General features: G+C 47.2%; 2 protein-coding genes across 5 annotated transcripts in view; one reads left to right on the top strand and one right to left on the bottom strand.

Moving 5' to 3' along the window:
- Positions 1-292: 292 nt before the first annotated feature.
- LOC105897131 (P2Y purinoceptor 2) lies at positions 293-1605 on the bottom strand. The gene has a single exon (XM_031574169.2). The coding sequence runs from the start codon at positions 1590-1592 to the stop codon at positions 588-590; it is 1005 nt and encodes a 334-aa protein (XP_031430029.1). The 5' UTR covers positions 1593-1605; the 3' UTR covers positions 293-587.
- Positions 1606-4386: 2781 nt separating this feature from the next.
- Positions 4387-23156, top strand: part of LOC105897183 (F-BAR and double SH3 domains protein 2) — a 64884-nt gene continuing 46114 nt past the window's right edge. Inside the window, exons 1-3 of one of the 4 annotated variants that reach the window (XM_031573695.2) lie at positions 4387-5005; positions 7655-7752; positions 18905-18950. In XM_031573695.2, coding sequence (XP_031429555.1) covers positions 4985-5005; positions 7655-7752; positions 18905-18950 — 165 coding nt within the window. In that variant the 5' untranslated portion in view covers positions 4387-4984. The remainder of the gene's footprint in view (positions 5006-7654; positions 7753-18904; positions 18951-23156) is intronic. The other 3 variants (XM_031573694.2, XM_031573697.2, XM_031573696.2) reach the window with 3 other exon arrangements.

Raw genomic sequence — 23156 nt, 5'->3', positions numbered from 1 at the left:
TTGGATTCCGACAATATATTTAAATGGCTGTCTGGCTCGGGCACTACTCTGTCGGACGCAGGCCGGGCTCGGACAGAAATATTCGGCTGATCCACACTCTATAACAGAATAGGAACAGATAGGGAATGAAACAGGAAATGTGAGATTCCGGAAATGATGTCGTTAGGAAATGATTTCGTTAGCGGACCAATCACAGCCAAGGGGGTATCCGTCGCTATCCGTTCGTATCCAAAAAAGTTACAAAAATCGAGAGGTGCACGTCGGTGTCCGTCCAGCTCTCCGAAGGGCTCGGATGGGCGTTCCACCACGGGGAAGGGTGTTGCCAAGGCGTGGCTATGTGTCCGTCTCCATCCAAACGGACGACTATAAATCTAGCATTAGTCATTGTACAAACAAAATGCCAACAACTGATACATTGTAACGATTCTACAAATATCTAACAAGATGGCCTCTAAATTGCTTCATGTTTTGCATCTGCAAGTGTAAGTGCTTCAGCTCGCTGTGCATGTCTTCCTAGTCTGATGCATCCACAGCCCAGTCCTTATATCTCATCTACTGAGGCCTTCCCAGCAGGCCTTTGGCGAGCATCAAAGCGGAGTGGATAGTGTTTTGACTTTCTCCGGCTGTCTGGATTTGGTCCTTTTGGTGAGGTTTCTACGGAAGCCTTGTCCGGCCATAAAGTACAGGACAGGGTCCAGACAGCTGTTGGCGCTGGCCAGCGGCCGGGTCACCTTATAGGCAATACTGGAGGCCTCTAGCTGGCTACAGCTGATCTTGTCATCCAGGTAGCGGAAGCTGTAGTAGAGGCTGCGTGTGAGGTGGAAGGGCAGGAAGCAGAGCATGAAGACCGCCAGCACAATGATGATCATCTTCACCGACTTCTGCTTGTAGCGCTCAGAGCCTGGACCGGCCCCTATCCGGGCTGGTTCCAGAAGCTTCCGCACCATGAGCCCGTAGCACACCATCAGCACCATGAAGGGCAGCGCGAACAGCAGCACCGACACGGCCGTGCTGTACACCATGAAGTCGTCGAAGAGATCCTCGCTGGTGGTGTCGTAGCAGGTGCGCTCCGACCCGGCGTCGCGCGTGCGCGAGAAGTAGAGCACAGGCGCCTGAAAGACCACCACGACCAACCACACACCCGCAGACACTAGCCGCGCGCGCCGGGCACTCATCCAGCGCAGCGAGTGCACCGGGTAGCAGATGCCTAGGAAACGGTGCAGGCTGATGCAGCAGAGGAAGAGGATGCTGCCGTAGAGGTTGGTGTAGAAGAGGAAGCGGATCAGCTTGCACAGAAACTCGCCAAAGGGCCAGTCGTTCTCGTCGGCGTAGTAGTAGACGAGGAAGGGCAGCGTCAGGATGTAGAGCGTGTCGCACACCGTCAGGTTGAACATGTAGATGGTGCTGGACTTCCAGCTCCGTGTGCGGACCATGATGACGTAGAGAGTCACGACATTCAGGATCAGGCCCACCACAAACACCAGCCCATAGCTCACCGGCAGCAGGATGTACTTAAAATCCTCGTCAAACTGGCAGCGGTAAGGGCTGTGGCTGTCATTGCTGGCGTAAGTGCTGTTTGAGAAGTCACTCATTTTGGCCTGAGAGGGACCTGCGAAAACACAAAGGATTTGCAGAGGAACACAGGAAGAAGCTTTAGATGCTTAAAAATCTGTTCAGTGATTTTTTTTTAAGTCTGTCTGTTCAGGGAGAGAGTTTTGAGGATATAAAAGTGGTTGTGATAGACCCAGCCTCTGGAGCATAACTCAGCCAGGGCAGACCCATGTCAGACCAGGGCTAGATCAGTCATTCACCATTACCTGAAAGATGCCACCATATTTCCTCGTACACATAAGGATTGTACTTTCATTTTCCTGGCTGGGTGCATCTCTTTACCTACATATTTTCATAACTACCAGTCCTACCTTATACCTCATGAACAGACAAGCAAAAACGTGTTACGCATTACGGACATTGGCTCGCACTGACATGCGAACCAACAAGCTCAAGACGTGGACAAAAGAACATTCTGAAATCACCTTCTCACCTTAATACCTCTCCCAAACATACACTATGCACATAAAAACAAAATATCCACTTTTGTACAACCCTAACATGCATAACAGAAACCATATTTAAGTGTACCTTGCAAAGTTGCAAAACCGGACCTTGTGTTGTCTCTCCTTTTCCAAATAGTTTTACCAAACCCTGAGGGCAAGAGGAAGAATTTCAACACATGACATCTGTTTCGCTCATCACTTCTCTTTGTTAGGTTCCTTACACAATAGGGGACCAACACACCAAGAGCCATATATGAAGAGGACAGAAGACACTCTTGAACTGCAGACATTCCGTATGATAGCAAACTTGTTTTTCTGTCTCACTCTCATCAGTTTGAAAGAGTTAGAAGGAATTGAGGGAAGCCAAATCTACACATCAGACTGTACCCCTAAATCAAGCCCACATAGTTTCACACATCACAAACAAAATCACTTCAATTCCAATTACTTCTAATTCTAGACGTTTTCAGATTAAACTTACAGTGTTTCTCCTTGCTGACCAGCCTGTTGCTCCACTGATCCGTCACCTTAGCATACCTGCATGTTAGTGGGAGCGGCTCGCACGTCTTACTACTCTCGAAACATTCACTTTGGCAAGCCGCAGCCTGCTTTCAGGAAGTGGAGCAAGGGCCCGGATGTCAATCAGTCTTGTAGCATGGTAGACACAAGGCACAATCAATTGTCATGCCAATGTCAATCAATGGGTTTGGATATTTATAAATAATATCCCTGAAGTTATGAGGTTTAACTCAAGCACTTCATGAATTGCAACAGAAGTCTGTTATGTTCTTGGGTAATACCCAATGGCTATGTCTGGTCTGGCTTATTTTGTCAGAGCAGAGAGATATTAAAACCTTCAGTATTTTCAGATAAGCAAGATAGTTTTACTAAGAAGACTGTGGTGTGTTAACCATGAATAACAGAGCTACTGGCTTGGAAGGATGAGAGGAATTTTACTGCCCCAAAGTAGTATCATATGTCTGTGGATTTTCCGGAGATCCTGCACAGTATTTGTGATGGCCTCGCACGCATAGACAACACAAACGTAAAACAGCAGTTAGATGTCTCCCTTTATATCTTTGACTTGAAAATTACCATTGGATTTTGCAATTTGCAGACATTTTTCTTGTTATATCCAAAGTTTTACTGCCACCTGGAAAACCCTTGAACACAGACACAGACACAAACGTAAACAGATAGAAGACGCAAGAGAGGGAGAGAAAGATTTTTCTTTCCCTGTGTGTGTGTGTGGGTGGGTGTTTGTGTGTGTGTGTGTGTGTGTGTGTGAGAGAGAGAGAGAGGGGCGGGAGAGAAAGAAAGAAAGAGAGAGTGAGAGTTAAGTCTTTATGTCAATGTACTTCACAGAACAAGAGTGAACACACAAATCAAGTCTGCTTGCCGGTGGACATGGGTAAACACTCTCTCTTACCTGATGCTAAAATCTGCATTGAGGAGGCACTCCTAAACAGAGAAAACCAAGAAAAATCCGGACTCTAGAGGAGTAGATCTGACTGGAGGCCCACATCTCCCATTCGTCCATGACAGACGAGCACTGAGGAGGAGGTGAGAAAGTAAAGGTCTGATTAATGCCTTACCTGCTTCTGGTATTGGTGTATAAATGATTACCCATAAGCCCAGTGCCCCCAGCAGCCTCTGGCAAGTTTTCCACGTATCCACGTCAAATATCGCCTCACCAACCACTTCAGTGCCAACACCTGCCAGGAAAGTGGACACTGTAGAACTCTAGAAAATGGATACAAAGCACCCCTAATGTGCTCTCTATCTCTCTCTCTCTCTCTCACACACACACACACACACACACACACACACACAAGATTCCATTCTTTGTGAATGTCACCAATAGCCTCAGTAAATAATCTCCCATATGACACAAGTAATAGAAACCATGTGGGTGAGCTATTGCTCCAATAGTCCAGCAGGCTATGAGCAGGAACAGGATTCCTGTTACTGTGAATCATCTTTTTCTCAGATGGAGCATAACAGCCCAAAGAAGGTTTCATCAGATCTTACAGTTCTGTCTAAGTACATTTCAAGTTGCCATGTTTCGAATGTGAACTATCTAAGGGAAAAAAAGGGAAAACCTATGAAGGCCTATTAAGAGCTAGGCTGTATAATTATAGGCTAATAATAATAGTAATAGTAGTAGGCTAATAATAACAATATTATTATTATCATTATTGCTGTTATTGTTGTTATTGAAAATATTCTAAATATACTTAGGTTTGTAGCCCTACGCTTGTTCAATATTATCCTCCAATATCTTTTTTAGAAATAGGACCTAGAGCATTCAAATACGTGTGAAATCTGGTCTTGTGTGGGAACAAAGCGGCCAGCACGAAATCCTGAAGGGCAAAAAGGATGGGAAATCGATATTTCTGGGATCGACTGCCTCGTGCTGTCTGTCTTTTACTCGATCGATCTTCCCTCAATCAGCTGCGGTTCCTTGTTGCTGAGCAGGAGACGAAGACGCGCAGCTAAGCGAAAATATTTGTTGAAAGCGGTGAAGTTGTGAATAGAGTCCTCGCCACAACGGGGCGATATGTTCATAGGTGAAAACTAAAGTAATCCCCATTCTGCAGCCTGGTAATGTCCTCAGACCTGCCTCTGCATGTCGCAGTTGAGTTGTTGAGCTCAACGAGAGACCCCGCTGCTTCACCATTGCAATTCCCCTATTATTTTCCCCCAGCTTGTCAGCTCCGCAGTGTTTGCTCGGACGGACTCGGAGTCTGCGAGTGTGGAGTTGGTGTATCATGGCCGCCTGAATACAAATCTGAGCACACTGTTTCACTCTCTCCTTTTATCCCCTTCCCCTGAGTGCCAGTGTTTGTTTTGTTTCCAGTTCTCGAAGATTTCTCGGATTTTATCCTGTTTCTTTAGGAATAAATCATTCATGTCCATGCTCAAAAATGCAGCCACCACCGAGAAAGGTAAGTTTTTTTTTCTCCAGTTTCCCCTCATCCACGAGAGACTAACGAGTGTTTTTGTCAAAAAAAATGTGTTCTCGTTCACAAACGCCTGTTTGTAAGGACGTGGTAGATGTATGGAGTTTATAATGTACGGAGTTTATATGTCCTACAACCTGCTTGCACTACAGCTCGGAATTTAGATGATGATGATGGCAAACGGCGGTAGCAAATATTGGTGGAATGCACTTTCAACCGCTAACAAGTTATCAAGCCCGCTACAGTCTTGCGCTCAGACCCAGCTAGCGGAACAGTAGAACTAGCTGTCCCTAGCTAACGGTAAACGGTCCTCCGTTCTCGTGCTTGAAGGCACGGTGGGCATCAAGGGACTGCTAGGTAGCTAGCTAGATACAACTCCACATTCCCTTATTCGGCCAACTTGTTCTAGCGTCAGTCAGTTGTTGTTCGAGCTAGAGATGCGTGTCTTTGTTGACATCTCTTTGACAGGCGTGGTGTTCCATTTGACCTGTACCGTTAGCACGGAGGATAATGCCGATAGGATAATAGCGGTAACGGAGAAATAGGCGACATAACATCATTAACGAATACACTCATTGTGCATTTTATCCCTTTGTTCTCATGTATACTGAAGTGTTTTACAGAGCTTCACAATGTCATGGGAGAACAATGTTACTCTCTTTAAACATAACTTAAGGGGAAATGACAACGCGTGTGTCATTATTCTACTTATGGAGGTTGCCTACTGATTGGTCCTGTAGATCTGTCACAACTGAGGAATATGAAAAGCCTGGCCTTCTAGCTTATATTTTGTGCATCTTTTTGTTTTAGGCTCAAGTGTACGAAGACTATGCATATTTGATTCTTATATGTAGGGTGTTATCTCGTGTTTAAATATCAATATGAAAGAATAATGGTGTTGTGTCATTACACTCTGAGCTTTGTCTTGGCTAGACTACAAGCAGTTGCCGAAGGTGTGTTTTTGTCTGGATCTGACACGCAGCCAAATCCGTTGTCACGGATAGTTTTTTTTCTGTAGAGGACATAGGCTACTGTAATTCCCCGTGGGTAACCTGGAGGTTAATTATTCGTTATATTCTGTTGTGCGAGACATTTTGTTGCCTCAGTATTTGGGCAGGCTTGATTTAGCACACTGCCCCATGTTAACACATTGTCCTGTCGCTGATGGATTTTTTCCTTGTAAGCATCTCGCCTGTCTTGTCTCGGTAACCTGTGATCTCGACCTCGGCAGCATTGTGTCGGTGGTTGTGCTTCGAGGGTTAATGCTCTCCGAAGTCAAGACAGACGGGCAACATCGATACGGTTTTGCGGCATCAGCTGGTAGCACAGGACGAAGCCGCATTGTGTTCGCCCCCATAAAACACAATTCATTCCCAATCGGTTGTCCACTCCCCTCCGCGGCCACAGTCTCTTATTTTAACAAAGTGTGACTAATGTGTCAGGTCCCTTCTTAATATGATATGCCTGATGCATATTTGTCCATTCGGCGACAGTGTTGATGGAAATCAAGTGTCTAACCATGTATGGATGGCGATGGTAATGGTATCAGTGAAACAGTTGACCTGCTGGGTGCACCTGGTGTACCGGTCGTCATCGGAAAGCCATCCGATGAGCCCCCACGGTTCATAGTGCCCTGGAGGTTCAGGTGGCCTCCTTGACAGTAAAGGCTGTGGGAATTATAACAGATCCAATCATGTGTTCAGGCTCTATGGAGGTTATACCTTAATTAACAGCAACTCCCTAGCATCAGGTTTTTTTCTTGTGGGAAATGTTGTTGATAGTGTCCTCTCCTGGGGCCCTCAAGTCCATGAGAGGGAATCACCTCTCTCTCTCTCTCTCTCTCTGTGTGTCTCTCTCTCTCTCTCTCTCTCTCTCTCTCTCTCTCTCTCTGTATGAAAGTCATTGACAGGCTTACACACAGTGATGACAACTGAAGCTGGTAGAAGCCCACCAGGCCTTAAAACCTATTGTTATTTCGTATGGCAGTCATTACATTTAGTCATCTATAGCAGTTACACACTGCACCTTTTAAAGCAACGCTAACCTCCCCAGCCTCACCTCGCTGACGGCTGACAGTAAGACTGCAAACACTAGCATTATTTCTCAGACACACTAACCAGCCTTAGCTAGTTGCCAGGCTTGATGAGCGGTTGTCACTGGGTGTTGGACTGTCTGAAGATAAGGTCAAGAATGCAGTGTATAATTGGACAGATGAAACACAGGATGTGAATTTAAATTGCTGGGCCTTCTCTGATAAAAGGGTGGGGTCTTGGGTTTTTTATCTTCAAAGGCTAACCACATGAAAGAGACCCTGTGTCACATGTCAAGCAAATTGTGTTTGTGACCGTTAGTCTTTGTGTTTGTGTGCGTGTGTGTGTGTGTGTGTGTGTGTGTGTGTGTGTGTGTGTGTGTGTGTGTGTGTTTGCCTGTGTGGGACTGCGCCTGTTGTGAGAATTGTTTAGTGTGGAGTGATGAGGAGAATGCCATGACTGCACAGAGATCTCTGGAAATCCTATAACTTGTGTGTGTGTGTGTGTGTGTGTGTGTGTGTGTCCACGTGTGGGGTAAAGCTGGGCTCCATCCATCTGCCCCCATAGACCCCTGACGATGCCTGCACTCTCCTCTATGTTGCAGGTAAAGGTGACTCAGGAGCTGAAGAACACCCATGTTGAGCAGATGACCAGGCTCCACATCAAGCATCAGACAGAATGTGACTTACTGGAAGACATGAGGTAAGACTTCAACCCCCTCGACCAGTAAACACGCCTCCTACCAAAGTGCCAGAAGAACACGCAGGAGGTCAGAGGAATGTTAGGAGAGTTTGCAGAGGAGGAGGAGTGAATTCCCATTTTTTGGAAGAACACCCAGATCACAGGACTGGGATGTGACGAAGGCATTTCCTCTGGACTTCCTGCTCTGGGGCCAGCGTTCCAACAGCTGGAAGTCATAACTGGAAACCAGCGTAGCACAAAAGGCCCCCTTCCCCACCACCCGTTTCTTTTTCTTTCCCCTCTCTCTCTCTCCACATCCTTGTAAGTTCTAGATGTTTTCCTCTATGTTCCAGAGAGCTCGATGAGAGGGGCTGTTGTGTGTCTAAATGCAGGGCTCTGTGTTTATATTTGAAAAAGCAGCGAAGACCACTCATTTGACTGTTCCTCATACTCTGGGGAATTTGAAAGGAAATTGCAGTGCTATCAAAATCTATCACAGGGGAGTGTGTGTGTTGTGGGTTCTTGTTTTTAGTTATGTACGTATGCGAATGACTAGTACAGTTCTTCTCGTTGTTCACGTATGTGTGTGTATTTCCTTTTTCCTCAATTAGTCTGTGTGAGTAGCTGAGCTCTTATGGGCGAGTCGTAGCGCCGATCTCCTCCTGCGGTCTGATTGCCTGGTAGCAGTGAGACTAGGCTGTCTTGTCAGGACGCACACTCACACTACAACTTTCTCCTACTACAGCAAACATGATTTATTAACGCTCCCTGGACAACATTCACTCCAGTTAGCGTACAGCGCTAGCGCCCTGCTGCTCACTCACACACATACGCACACACACACACACACACACACACACACACACACATACATACACACACACACAGGGGCACGATTTAAAAGGGTCAGCAGACGACTCCAATGCTCTTATTCTTTATTGCTGTTCTTTATTTTTATGTGATATGTTTTTCCTGGCAGTGGCATTTCTAGACACTGTAGTAGTAGCAGTAATAGTAACAGCTGTAACAGTCATAGTAGGTCCCCCTAATGTTTTTTGGCTGTGGCTATAGAGATTAAATAGTGGTATGTTTACATTCTTGACATCCTTTGGCATCCATGTGTGACAGGCGGTAGACCTACAGAAGAGATTGGTTTCGTTATCGCCGGTCTTGGGGCAGAGAGAAAGGGAGAGCGCCGAGCTGATCGCAGGAAGACTGTGACTGACTCCCGCTCAGCCAGTGGACATTTTAACTCTTTAATCCACGAAAGCGGCTCTGCGCTCATTAAGGGCTAATTAATCCTGCTGCCGTCGTTAAAGCTATAAGGCTGAGCGCTGGCTGGTCGTCTCAATCAGAACGTTGTGACGCTTTAAAGATGTAGGCTGTACGAGTTATTTATCCGGTCTTTGTCCCTTGTTCATGGAAGGTGTGAGAGGTTTTCTTTGCAAAATGACAGATGCCTTTTTGAACTCCCGAGTGTGTATGTGTGTGCGTGCGATTATGCCACCCTTAATCCTGACTAATCTGGACTTTCCACGACTCTACTGCCTACCTTGGCACCTGATCCGCACTCGAGAGTACGCTGCATGACTGCGAAAACCACACAGCCCTCCCCAATCTCCCCGTTAAGAAGGTTATCACCTTGGGAGTGGGGTGCCGTAGCTGTATCCCAGCAGCTCTGTCAGGAACATAGCTGTGATTTCATGCTCGTCATAAGAAGTTTCCTGAACACACACTTTGCTTTTGTGTAAATAAAAAGGTATGGATCAAGGAGCTAGCAGCTGGGCCTACATTTTCATGATTTAAACAGGGAAACTCACAAAGCATTGCATACCTGGCTGGCCTACTTCCTAACGCTGTCCTACTCGTGATGCATTTGAATACCTAGGATGCTGAAACGATTTATTAAGATTCGGAGCGATGTTTGAAGAACACAATTGTTCTTGAAAAAAAAAAAAAAAAACAAGATGTCGATTGCTTCCCTGTGAAGAAATAAAAATGTGAAAACTATGTATGACTTCCATTTGTTGGCTCTTATGCATCTACCAAGGCTATCTACTGAAAGGTGAGGCAAGGTGAGTTAGCATGGAAGCTCAAGTCCAAGCGCATGGCTTCTGAATGTAAATGTAGAAAAGATTGCATTTTCACTGCACAGTGAGTGGCTGTCTCCACGGAGAAGGTAGGACCTCTGAACCAGCTGGGAAAGCAGACTCGCTGACACTAGTCCACATATTGGCAGCAAAGGCGTGCCAACACTAAGAGTGGCATTGATACACACATATATATACACACACACACACAAACACACAGTCACACACACCTAGGCGTACACACAAAGACTGCATGTCTCTCGCTTGCGGGTGGTCTCCTGTTGTGTATTGATGTTTGGGACTTGGAGCTCTGCATTGATCTCAGTTTTCTTTTCCCAGTTTTGATCTTCCCCACCTCCTGTGTTAGCCAATGGAGGACACATCTCCCTGTGCGGGGAGTCTGCGAGTCATGATGTCATCTGTGGCTGTGCAGGGAGAGTTGAATTATTTTGTGCTATTTACACGCATACAAGCGCACACAAAGCACATGACCTGACATACACATGACTTACATATGGCAACTTAATCACCAAAATACTGCCATGGACATTACTTCTGACCCGTTCAGAATCAAACCGACTCACAGGCATGCCGCCCCATCAGCTTTCACTTGCACATACATGTCAACACACTCCTCACTCAGTCATGTGACTGAGTGCGTGTGCAGCATGTGTGTTAGAGAGGACGAGAGGTGTTTATTTTCGGGCTGCCCAGCTGACAGTGATGCAGTCCCTATTCTCTGTAGCAGGGGTGAGCCACAGTGACAGGCCATAACCGGCCAGCGCGTGGCCAAGGGCGGGTGCATAAAAACTGAATTATAAAACAGGTGTGTGAGAAAGAGAGAGGTATCATTTGAATAAAGTTGGCGCTGATTTTCAGGGACTAGAACATATGTGGTCTTGGGAAACATTTAGTTTTTTGATGGATATTGTGTGACTGAGTGAGTCATAATGGACACATTCTGGTGTGTTGGGAGGGCCGACTGCCCCAGTCCGCCATGGTGAGGAGAGCACTCCAGACGCCTTGATATGGAGATACGGAGCCGTTTGAGCCCCACTCAACAGGAAGGCAGAGCAAGGATGCAGCCAGGGATTGTGGGAAATCGCTGCCTCTCAAGTGTGCCGTCTGACCTCAGCCAGTTGAAAGAGAAGTTTTGTTATTTCAGGAAAGAAAGGGGGATGAAGAAGAAAGGAGGAGAGGAACAAAGCAGAGAGAGAGAGAGATGGTTGTTTTGAAGGAGTCTTTGTGGTGTTTATGCATGACTTTAATCAATCCCAGCAACAGTGTTCGGGATTCTGTTGGCATGCCTGTACGCACGCACACAGACACACACACACACACACACACACACACAGTGTCTGTTTCTAAGCCAGTGAGGTCTTCCATTTCCACCACTGACTGAGATGCGGCCCACTACTGACGCCCCCACATTCTCCCACTGTTGACACTCTTAATAAATAGAGCTGCATTGACTGATCCTCCTGCATTGCTCCTGACTAATTTACTCAGCAGGGCCGTCTGCCTTTCTCATCGCCTGCAGCTGTTCTCAGACCTGTGTAGGGACATTCCATGTCAAGTCAACCAGGGGTTCCCCCCTCAAATATTATATTTTGATATTTTTTTTCCCTGTTGAAAGGCTTACATATACGAGGGGAAAATCACAAATAGTAGAGCCACTGGATACTATTAATCAATTTTTTATAGAAAGAGCCGGTGTCAGATTTTAAATTTCTGTCTAAATTATAGAGTAAGTTTAGGAGTTTCATAAAGCTATTGAGACATTCTGTAGCTTTGTCATTTTGTTTATGGGGACAGATATATGCACTTTGTGTACAAGGTTCGGTCAGATTTGACACTATTTGGGCAGATTTGTGTCAGATACAGTGTCTGAATTTGTAAACATCTGCTCAGATAGTACTACTAATATTCGTTGTCTTACTCTATAACAAGCTTGTATGGGGATCGGTGCAGTCTCATGGCAATAGGTGGTTTTGATCTGGCAGAAACTGGCCTGGTAAGATGGCTCCAGAATGAAAATGTCCATTTTCGCATATTTTCAAAAATACATTTTTATGAAATTCCTTTCAAAATTTCATTTTCCATGGCTAAAAAACCTGCTTATTAAAGGCATAAATACATTCCAATTGGCACAGAGGCTCAGGTGCTTGCACTGCCGCCTCACAGCAAGAAGGGTTCATCTCCCGCATGGGGCGCCGTTGATACGGGGGGGGGGCAGGTTCTCCCCAGGCCTTCGGTGCTCAGGTGGGCTATCTCCCAGGCCTTCAGTGCTCAGGTGGGCTATCTCCCAGGCCTTTCTGTGTGGAGTTTGCATGTTCTCCACGTGTTCACAAGGGTTTCCTCCACTAAGAACCCCAACGTAAAAACATGCAAAAAAACAAAAGAACAGATCGCTCTCCTGTCCATCCCTGACCAAGGACTGGACACGAGCACTTGGCCTGGTCCCCGGGCACCATAAAAAGGCTGCCCAATGCTCCTTCCCTGTGAGGAAGGGCAGCTCAGGATGGGTGAAAAGCAGAGGACAATTTCCACCGGTGACATCTTCAGCATGCGTGTGTGTGTCCTGTGTTGCCGCCCAATGCACGGGTGTGTTGTGTGTCTTGCTGTGTGGCAAGAAATACATGACTTTGACTTTGACCTAAAAATGAACCCTTGTATAATGTGTAAATTGTAAAAGTCTAAACTATTATATCAAATTACTGTAACAAGCCAAAAAAGTTGACTTTTAATATAGTTATGCTTGACAACGTATGAACAATTTCTTACAAGAAATATGAAAATATAAATAAATGGATATGTTGGTGAACAAAGGAAACATCCTGAATTTGGTACATGAAAACAAATATCTTTTCCTTGCTTTCAGTGTTGACTGTCCTGTCTCCATAAACATGGCTGTAACTTGATCAATACTATTCCCATGGCGCTAATATCTGGGGTTTCTCCATCACGTTCATTGATCTTCCACCAGAAAAAAAACTGGTTGAATTGCCATGGAATAGCCCAGTGAAACTCGCTGTGCTCCCTCTTGGAGTGGACCGATGCTGATTGTGGAGCTGCTGTGCTAGCCACATGGAGCAGCCAGATGTGCTCAAGCCAGGTCTGATTGAAGAGGGGCTCCCAGTGGGATTAGCCTTGTTTACCTTCCCTCTCTGGGGCCCGGGTTACCGTGACAGCGTCGTCATGGCGGCAGAGAAGTGGCCCAGACATGTCAGAGATTCCACTGATGAGATGTTATTGTGTGTGTGTGTTTGAGAAGTGAGAATTGAGACACGGTTTGAGATTAATTTCAGGCCTCCTGAGACACCACAATTCAAACTGTGTGTGCGTGTGTGATTTTTATGACTATGAGGGTGTTTTGTTGTCGAACACATAGAGGAAAACAGAGGGAGAGTGAAAGAAATTCATGTCTGTGGGAGGGTCACATTCCTTCACTGACACGACCATGATGATTACATCAACTCTGAGCCGCACTCACACACACACACACTCACAAACTCACAAACACCACACACACGCACTCGAAGACTAAATTAGATGAGCCCATGAATTCTTGTAGAATGAATCCACTTATTGTGTTATTGTGTTGTGTAATGGTAAATCAGTTAAATCAGCGTGGTATTTGCTCAGAACGTTGCCAATAACACATAACATGGCCAGAGACCCAACACACTTCAGGACACTTAATTCTCTCTCTGTCTCTCTCTCTCTCTCTCCCTGATGTCTGTCTTTTGTGTCCGAGTGCCTCTGCTGTTCATGGGAGAGATTACACAGCCACTGCACCCAAACAAACAGCTAGTTGGAGACAGAAACAGGAAAAGCTGACCCCACTGACCTCAAGGCTCATCCTAAGACTACTCAGTGATGACCTCTGAAGCTAACCCCACCAGCCTCTTCTCTCCGTCACTTTTCTCACCCCTCCATCTCCTCTTTATCTTTCATGGAATCCACAGAAGTGTTGGAAAACATCTGTTCATGGTTTTTGACACACACTTAAACACAAACTAGCCTACATCCTGTGCTTTTCAAAGAGTGTCTCCTAGCAAGGAGTATGTCCTAACTGTCCACCCGTCTCACACGGACGCTGGAGTTTGATTGTGTCTTAGCTTTATGGCCTCAGATGTCTTGGCGGCGGCTCCTTCGAAGGTGTGAAGCTCCAGGTATGATCTGACTGACGGGGCTGCTGTCTGCTGCGCCCAGTCCCCGCGGCTGACGGAGGAGATGGAGGATTGGTGGCTGGAGCGGCTCCTCCGGCTTCTTGAGCTGCTTGCTGCTGTGTGTTCTCAGGGAGGAAAGATTAGCTTGAGATTGTCACCATGCGCAGCCAGGCAACACCAAAAGAGACATGCATGCATGCATGCCTGAGACACACACATGCATCCTTAATCTCTGTTGTCTGTAAAGGAGAATTTGACTTCTTCACCTCCTGTGAGATTGTTTATGTGAGCAGGTTTACTGCAGCTGCGTGGTGGTGGATTCATAAGGCGCTTTTCCACTGCAGGAAATCACAGACCGCTTTAGGAGGGGGGGCATCTTAGGCAGTTTTCCACTGCAGGAACTTCTCTAGTAGGAACTCTTTCAGGGCCGTTTTCAGGGGAAAAATAAGTACCTGCACTGGGGTACGTACTTCTGTGTGGCCCTGAAACTGCTGGGTGGGGTTGGGGTTACAGTCACTGAATGAACAGGCAGAAAGTCAGCTGAAATATAGGCTTGAATTAATCATAGTGGTGCTGGTATATTCATTTATCAAGTACAGCTGCAATGACGACAGTGGTACAGGAGGTAAAGAAGTCGTTTAGTAATCAGAAGGTTGCTAGTTCGATTCCCTGTCGAAGCGTCCTTGAGCAAGACACTGAACCCCTAATTGCTCCTGATGTGCAATGTGCCATCAGTGTAAATGTAAAATGTGTATACATTGGAAGTCGCACATATGTAAGTCGCTTTGGATAAAAGCGTCTGATAAATGTAAATTAAGCCATTTAATTGAGTTTTAGCAACTTTATAGTAAAATTCAACTCAACCTTGAGGTCATCTTAACATTATCTAGTACATCTCTTGTTTAACAGTCTAATGTTGGTATTGCCACTGGAGGATGTTTTCGTGCTCGGAATTCACGGCGCAATCGTAGAGCACTTGTAGGTCACTTGTAGGTCTGTAGCTCCTGCACTGAAACAGAATGGCTGAAGGGGCGATTAGGGGGCTAAGTGTCCGCATCACCTGGGACGTGCCCCGAGTGCCTGCAGTGCCTTTCACTAGACTGTGTATGTGTGCTTGTACACGTAGGTGTGTGTGTGTGTGTGTGAGAGAGAGAGAGAGAGAGAGAGAGAGAAAGAGGAGAAAGACAGAGACATCATTTTTTTAAGAGACATTCCTGGGGCTGGCTTTACAGCTTGACCAGGAGAACCCAAATTCCTCAGGGCCTCTCTGTATGTGTAGTGCACTAAATGTGCTCTTGGAGAGAGATAGTACTGGGTCACACACACACCCCCCACCCCCCCATTTCCCTACCCCAGTCCCATCCCCAGCTGGACCAGCAGTAGTTCAGCGCACAGTTAACCTTCTCAACCAGGGGATTGGACCTTTGTTTGACCCTGAGCCTAATAAGACTGTGTCTGATTATTGTGTGTCAGTCAAGTTAGAAAAGCTTTTTTCAGCGCTTGGTTTCTTGAAATGGCAAGAAGATGGCATGCCAGCAGAAGTTAGTGGTAGAGCCCACTTGCTGCTTCAATGTGTGAGACCTTAGAACGAACCATCAGTGTTCCTCAACTTGTCTGTGCCCACAGAAGAACTTTTCAGGGCAAACAAAGGATAGAAGTACAGTGAACGGTTTTGCCCACTAAGGTCATGGTTTTCACATAAAAGAATCCATGGATCTTTCACTTAAGTCGTTATCCACTTCCACATCTTTGCAGAGCAGAGCACAGCCTAGTGTAGATTTGGTTTCCACCCATTCTTGTGTGTGTGTGTGTGTGTGTGTGTGTGTGTGTGTGTGTCAGGGCGAGAGCTCACTAACAAGGAATCTTCCTCAGGCTTACAGGCTGCGCTGTAATTAGCGCTCAGGCTAATTACTGGCTTCCAATAGTTGTCTTCCTCCCCACCTCCCCCGGTGAGAATGTCTCCCAGACGACGGAGTCTCCCTAAACTCCTCTCTCTCTTCTCTTTTCTTCTACTAATCCATTTCCCTCTCTGTAGTTAATCTGGTCTTCCCTTGTCTATCTCTGTTGGCATTGCTCATTGTTATGGGTTTATTAAATATTCACACACATACACACACACACAGCCATAATGCTGTGTTTGTGAGTTTATGTGTTTGTGAAATGGAAGCAAATAATGTCAGGAGAGAGCAGAATGCAGCAGTTTGCCATGGGCATTTCACCCTTGACCTCTGGCAGTGTGTCTTCACTTTTCACCATCAGGCATGTACTCTACACACACACACACACACGCACACACACACACACACACACACACACACACAACCTTCCCAATCTTGCTCCCAGCCTGGTTAAATATGTTGGTCCTTGTTACAAGGGGCGGACTTCTGTCTCGTCTCGTCTCTTACTCTGTGAAAAACGCAGCCCTCCCCACCCTACCCTACCCCTCCCACCCCCTCAGCTTTAAACCCTGACCCCATCCCCTCACACACTCCTCCCTGTTCACCCTAACCCTGTCTGACCTGTCCCATGTCACATGTCCCATGTCCCAGGTCCCGTCACGGTCCCATCACGGCTGAAGAGCCACACTCAGTGTCTCTAAAAGAGCAGGAAGGTCAGAGCCAGGACAGTTTAGGCTTTCACTGCCACATGGAGAAGCACACCCAAGAGACTATTTAAGGCCCGGCCAGCGGATGTGGCCTTCTCTATATGTACTTAGAGTGTGTGTGTGTGTGTGTGTGTGTGTGTGTGTGTGTGTGTGTGTGTGTGAGAGAGAGATATAGGTTCGTGTGTGGAAGCCTTGAGATAGGGGCCTAGAATGGGAAACAACATTGTGGGATTCCCAAGTAACAGGCAATATTTGAGTCGATAGAGTTCACTGACTCGCGTACACTCAGCCTGCAGTATCACTTCTAGCCAAACACTGAAGGGTAAATCCTGAGGACAGCCACATGCACACACACACACACACACACACACACCTGTGGCTCTGTGTGTGTAAGAGAGCAAGTAATCACATTGGGCCAGCAGACAGACACATTGAGATGTATCACACAGATCCTCTGCCAGGACGAGGCCGTTGTATGTGGCACCCACCTGTCTGCACTGTTTTTAAGCCTGATTGTCTGTGACAGTCCCACTGAGTTCACTGAAGATATGGATCTCCTCTTATTGATTCCGCATGTGCTGTATACAGCCAAACACTCAATGGCCGTGTGCTGTTAGTGTGAGTGTGTACACATGTTATGTCAGTTGGAGTGTGTGTGTGTCTCTGTGTTTGTGTGTGTGTGTGTGTGTGTGTGTGTGTGTGTGTGTGTGTGTGTGTGTGTGTGTGTGTGTGTGTGTGTGTCTGTGTGTGTGTGTGTGTGTGTGTGTGTGTGTGTGTGTGGGTGTGTTGCCGAAACGGAGAAACAAGAAGTAACAGCTCTTTGCATATTGCTCCGCTGGTTAGTTAGCTGAGCAGATGATCAGTGGCAGCGGTATAAGGAGGAACAGAAAGCCAGGGGTGGGTGGGGCTCTGCTGATGGCTGAGTGGTGTGAGTGGTGTGAGTGGTGTCAGGGCCTCGCTCCTCTCTCATCTCCAGAGGTCATCTCAGCGGAGACCTCTCCAGCGCCTCTCCGATAACCCACCGGCTCGGCTTTGAGAATGTGCATTACGTAACAATTCCACAATCCTCTCCTCTCCGACCCTCCCCCCACACACACTCACCCACCCACCCACTCACCATACGTAGGGGTGTTTTGTTTTAGTTCATATGCATGAACTTGGGGGGGGGGGTCAGGGTCTTTGACGAGCACATACCTCCAGTCGGCTCTAACAGAGATAAGGGGTCTGTGCCCAGAGTAGAGCTGGAGTGAATAGATAGGCGCCGACTGTAATCTTGTCGACCTGCACACTGAGTGATGACAGCTGATAGTGTCTGTGAGGGGATATGTGTGCTGGTCTGGGTACAGTGCTCCACCGGATAGTTAGTGCCGTTGAGTTTGTGTGTGTGTGTGGGGGGGTCCTCTGTTTCTGTTTCCTGGATGTTTGAAGGGGTCCAGCGAGGGGGGTGGGGGAGGTGGTGGGGAGGAAATTCCTTCCTTGCGTAAGAGCGAGGTCATAGAGTACAGTTGATACACACTAGCACATACACACGCAAAACATGCACATTTACACGTGGCAATTTATGTACACTCACACAGACACAAACATACACACAACTGGAATGTATATGCACTCATGCCCCACACATACACGCACACACACACAAACACACACTCACTCACACACTCACTCCACTCACTACAAACCAAAAACATGCAAGCCAGGCTGCCTCTCCGAAGAGGAGAGTCTGACCCTCTCTTTTCCATCTTTCTTCTTCTCTCTTTTTCTTGATCCCTTTTCTTCTCCAGACCAGATCCCTCCGACAGCCCAGAGTGGGTCTGGGTGAAATAGGCCTAGCTGTGGCAGACATTTTCAAACTCAGACTTATTCATGTGGTATACCTAGTGGTCCCGGTGTTTTGTGTTTTTTGACTGTCAAATGAGTCAAATCTGACTGTTTGTAGACGTGATTACGTAACCATTTCATATTTCACCATTTGGCAGCAAAGTTTGAAAATCATACCTGGGGTAAATATTTTTGTGATGATCTTTATATTACAGTTTTGTTTTTGTAAGACAAACAGTACCTCGAGTAATTGCATAAAGTGTTCTCACCTGCCTGACTCAAAAGACTTCATTATTCAGTGGCTAGGAAACAGTCATGTCCTTCTCTAATGGTGCACAGTGGTCTGAGACCACGCTAAAGTACAATTCTTTTTCCAGTCTTAGCAGCAGCAGTGTTGTCTCTATGTCTTATGTCAGTGGATTTGGATCTCATGATATTTCTCCCTCCTGGTCTCTTAGTAGATGTGTTTCTTTTCTCTACAGGACTTATAGTCAGAAGAAATCCATCCTCGAGAGGGACTACGCACAGGTAAGCGTGTGTGGATGTGTGTTGCCATGCTATTGTGTGTGTGTGTGTGTGTGTGTGTGTGTGTGTGTGTGTGTGTGTGTGTGTGTGTGTGTGTGTGTGTGTGTGTGTGTGTGTGTGTGTGTGTGTGTGTGTGTGTGTGTGTGTGTGTGTGTGTGTGCGTGCGTGTGTGTGTGTTCATGTGCTATGTTGTTTTGGTTGTGGATCTCCAAAGCCACAGGAGACCTTTTGAAGGCAGACCCAGGCGTTAATGAAGCCCTCCTATGTGGACAGGAGAAGAGTGCACTGGCAGCATTTTGGCTCTTCAGACACTCTGTTTATTCTGACCTCCCTCCCTCCCTCCCAAACAATTAGTGATGAGCTTTTAATGAGCGTCATTTCATCTCTCTCTCTCTCTTTCTATCCCTCTATCTCTCGTTCTCTCTCTATCTCCCTCTCTCTCTCTCTACCTCTCTCTCTCTCTCTCTCTCTCTCTCTCTCTCTCTCTCTCTCCCTCTCTCTAGTTTTCAGTTCCAGTCTACTTAGCCCAGGCCCTCTGGTGCCCTGTGGCACATGCATGTGTCTGATTCTGAGAGGACTTCTGAGGTGTTCCTCCTGGAGAGCGCAGGCTCCTCCGGCCAGCCAGAGCAGAGACCCGTCTCACTGCGCCTGTGACCCGTCTCACTGCGCCTGTGACCTGTCTCACTGCGCCTGTGACCTGTCTCACTGCGCCTGTAACCTGTCTCACTGCGCCTGTGACCTGTCTCACTGCGTCTGTGACCCGTCTCACTGCGCCTGTGACCCGTCTCACTGCGCCTGTGACCTGTCTCACTGCGCCTGTGACCCGTCTCACTGCGCCTGTGACCTGTCTCACTGCGCCTGTGACCTGTCTCACTGCGTCTGTGACGCGACGTCTCTCTTTAATGAGTATGGCAAAGAACAGTGAAGCGTAAAAGAAAGAAACATAACAGATAATCTACATTTCAGTACATGCAGATACGCAGTGCAGATACACCTTCTGTTTATTTTCCAAACGTCTTCTTGTTGCTGCCCAGAATGAGCTCCCTGTCTGTGTAGTTGGTCTTAGGCTTGTGATTGGGCAGCTGGTCCATTGGTATCTGCAGAGCATCATCCGTGTGCCATAGCTCAATCCAAGCACAATTGAATTCACTCAAATTCAGTCATTTCATTTAGGAGATCAGAAGAAGAAAAACAAAACAGGCCATTCCTCCTGGCCCCCGAGGAAGATCAGAGAACAACAGCAGATGTCTGTGTGTGTGTGTGTGTGTGCGTGTGTGTGTGTGTGTGTGTGTGTGTGTGTGTGTGTGTGTGTGTGTGTGTGTGTGTGTGTGTGTGTGTGTGTGTGTGTACGGGTGTGTATGTGTGTGTGTGCTTTTGGTGCCATGGGGGAGAATGTAAGTGTGCCAGGGAATCCCTGTATCTTGTAAATGATGCATCAATATCAGGCAGAGTTCCTAGACGGCACTCGTTGTGATAGAGCAGGCTGTTTGGCATCTGGGAGCAGCAAGTGTGCTTGCTACCATTAATAAACAGCCTGTGATTGGCCTGCGTTATAGCCCAAAGTGGTGATGGTGAGATCTGTTTAGGGCTGCTGGGTGACTGTAACCACACAGCTGTTTGAGAAGGTGGATTTTGGCTGAAAAGCGTGCTAGAATATTCTAGAAGCCGTCACAAAAGGGGTTTTCCATTAATGTCTGTGCTGTTTGAAGACAGTATAAGATATGCGGAGGAAAGCCGAGCTGTTTTGGTGGCGGCTGCTGTTTGCGTTTGAAGTGGAAAGGCGCTGACCCAATGTCACACCAGGGCTTGGGTCGTGACCTCAAGTCAGGCAGATCATTTGGTCTTGTAGCTCGTAGAAGTGTTGTAGAACATCAGGGTTTTTAGACGAAAAGCCACATACTTCTTCTTTTTGTCACACAGTTGGGGTTACACACACACACACACACACACACACACACACACACACACACAGATGTGTCCGCACTCGCCCCCACCCCACCCCCAAACACACATAACAACACATGAACACACACACAAATACATTACAAGTTACAAGTCAAGAACCTGAGATTCCCTACAGTGGAAGCAAAGTCACAACATCGACTCCTAGTTTATGTAATGTGTGTGTTTGTGTAATTATGTGTGTGTATCTTCCCTTCTCAAACCCCTCAAAGATGACAAAGGATTAGAACTCTGTGTGTGTGCACACCACATCTGCTGGTATGTTGAGAGATGTGTGTGGTTGTGTGTGTGTGTGTGTGTGTGTGTGTGTGTGTGTGTGTGTGTGTGTGTATGGATGTGTGTGTTAGCTTCTCTGCTAATCTGACTGAGTTTGGCAGCGCTTGGGTGCCCCGTCTGCTGGTGCCCATCCGGACGCTCTGGCACAGCTCCTTCTCCTCCTCCTCCTCCTCTTCCTCCTCCTCCTCCTCTTCCCCCTGTTCCCGCTGACAGGCAGGAAGTGAGGCATACAGCCAGGCCAGATGATGGAGGGAAAACGAGTGCCGTGCACCGGCGGCAGCTCATCCATTTATCCTCTCTTAGCTCGATTGCAGTGATGGGTGGGGAGGTAGATAGGTGGATGGCCAGATGGATGGAGAAAGAACATGATGAAATGAGAGGGGCAGGCACACACACACACACACACACACACACACACACACACACACACACACACACACACACACACACACACACACACTCCCGTGGCACAGATAGTGATGAGGGCTGGACTGGGAGATGTGTATAAAACCTCTTCACTTGGCCCACAGGCTTATAATTCCTCAGATGATTAACCCCCTTGGATTACTGTTCTCTCTCTCTCTCTCTCTCTCTCTCTCTCTCTCTGTGTGTGTGTGTGTGTGTGTGTGTGTGTGTGTGTGTGACTGTGTCTGTGTCAAGAATGTTTATTCTGGTCAATTAACACTATTATGCTCCACAAAGCACATTCACCTTCAAAAAATAAAGAGTGGAATGCACTCACTGACATCACACACACACACACACACACACTCACTCACTCACACACACACACACACACAAATCAGATGGAGGAGGTAGTGTTTGTCCCTAGCCATCTGTGAGCGGTTGATTTGGGTGGATTTGAGGTGCGATTAGCACGCTGCTTAATTAAAAATGATGTTTATTGGGTGTCGCTGGCCTCCGAGGCATAAACAAGACACGGTGCTGTTTGTGTCACACGCGAACCCAAAGGCTTAAAAGGGCTCTGACCCCTGCCCCAGATCACTCGCTAGCCACACGTCTGAAGCCTGTGTATGTGTGTGTGTTTGTTTGTGATGTTTGTGTGTGATGTATGTGTGTGATGTGTGTGTGTGTGTTTGTGTGTGTTTGTGTGTGACTGTGTAATGGTTCATTCCCCATCAGAAATATGTAGACAGATGATGGAGAGGGTAGTGGGGGATGTCTTATAGTTTACAAGAATTCATCATCACCATGGCAACGTGGTCTCTCAGTGACACACACACACACACACACTCTGCACCAACTGTGGGAGCCCAGCTGATTGTCCCTTTTAGTGCGTGTCAGCTGAGTCTCCTCCATCACTTCCCTTCCCTCTCTCCATCTCTCTCTCCTTCCTTTTCCCCCCTCTTTTACTATCTGTCTCTTTTGTGGTGTCTTGGGGGGCCTTTTTTCGGGCATTTCCCATCTCTTTTATCCGAGCTTTTGGCACAGCAGCCCTTCTTTCTCTCCCTCTCTCTCTCTCTCTCTCTCTCGCTCCCTCGCTCCGTCCCTCTCTCCCTCGCTCACTGCGCTGTGCAGCTGTCCACACAAATAAACATTGTTTTATGGCCGCGGCCACAGCAAACAGAGAGACGCTTGTACGGGGTTTTTCAGGGGGGTGGAGAGGGGTCGTCCACTTGAGAAGACTAAAGAAATGTAAGGGGATGGGGGGGCAGGGGGTTGGGGGGTTGGGGGGGGGCAGACATCAGAGTCTTCCACTAAAGCTCCAATAAAGCCATCCATCACTCCCATGATGCCGCTGGGCTCCCAGAAGCACCTGCAGGCTGGAGAGCTTGGCTAGGCTGAAGTCATGTGATCTGTCCTGTGTGTGTGTGTGTGTGTGTGTGTGTGTGTGTGTGTGTGTGTGTGTGTGTGTGTGTGTGTGTGTGTGTGTGTGTGTGTGTGTGTGTGTGTGTGTGTGTGTGTGTGTGTGTGTGTGTGTGTGTGTGTTGTGAGACAGCATGTGAGCAA

Source organism: Clupea harengus, chromosome 9 (genome assembly GCF_900700415.2).
Source record: "Clupea harengus chromosome 9, Ch_v2.0.2, whole genome shotgun sequence".
In the NCBI taxonomy this organism is placed as follows: Eukaryota; Metazoa; Chordata; class Actinopteri; order Clupeiformes; family Clupeidae; genus Clupea; species Clupea harengus.
Note: the sequence above shows the minus strand (reverse complement) of the source record. Positions and strands in the feature narration are given on the sequence as shown.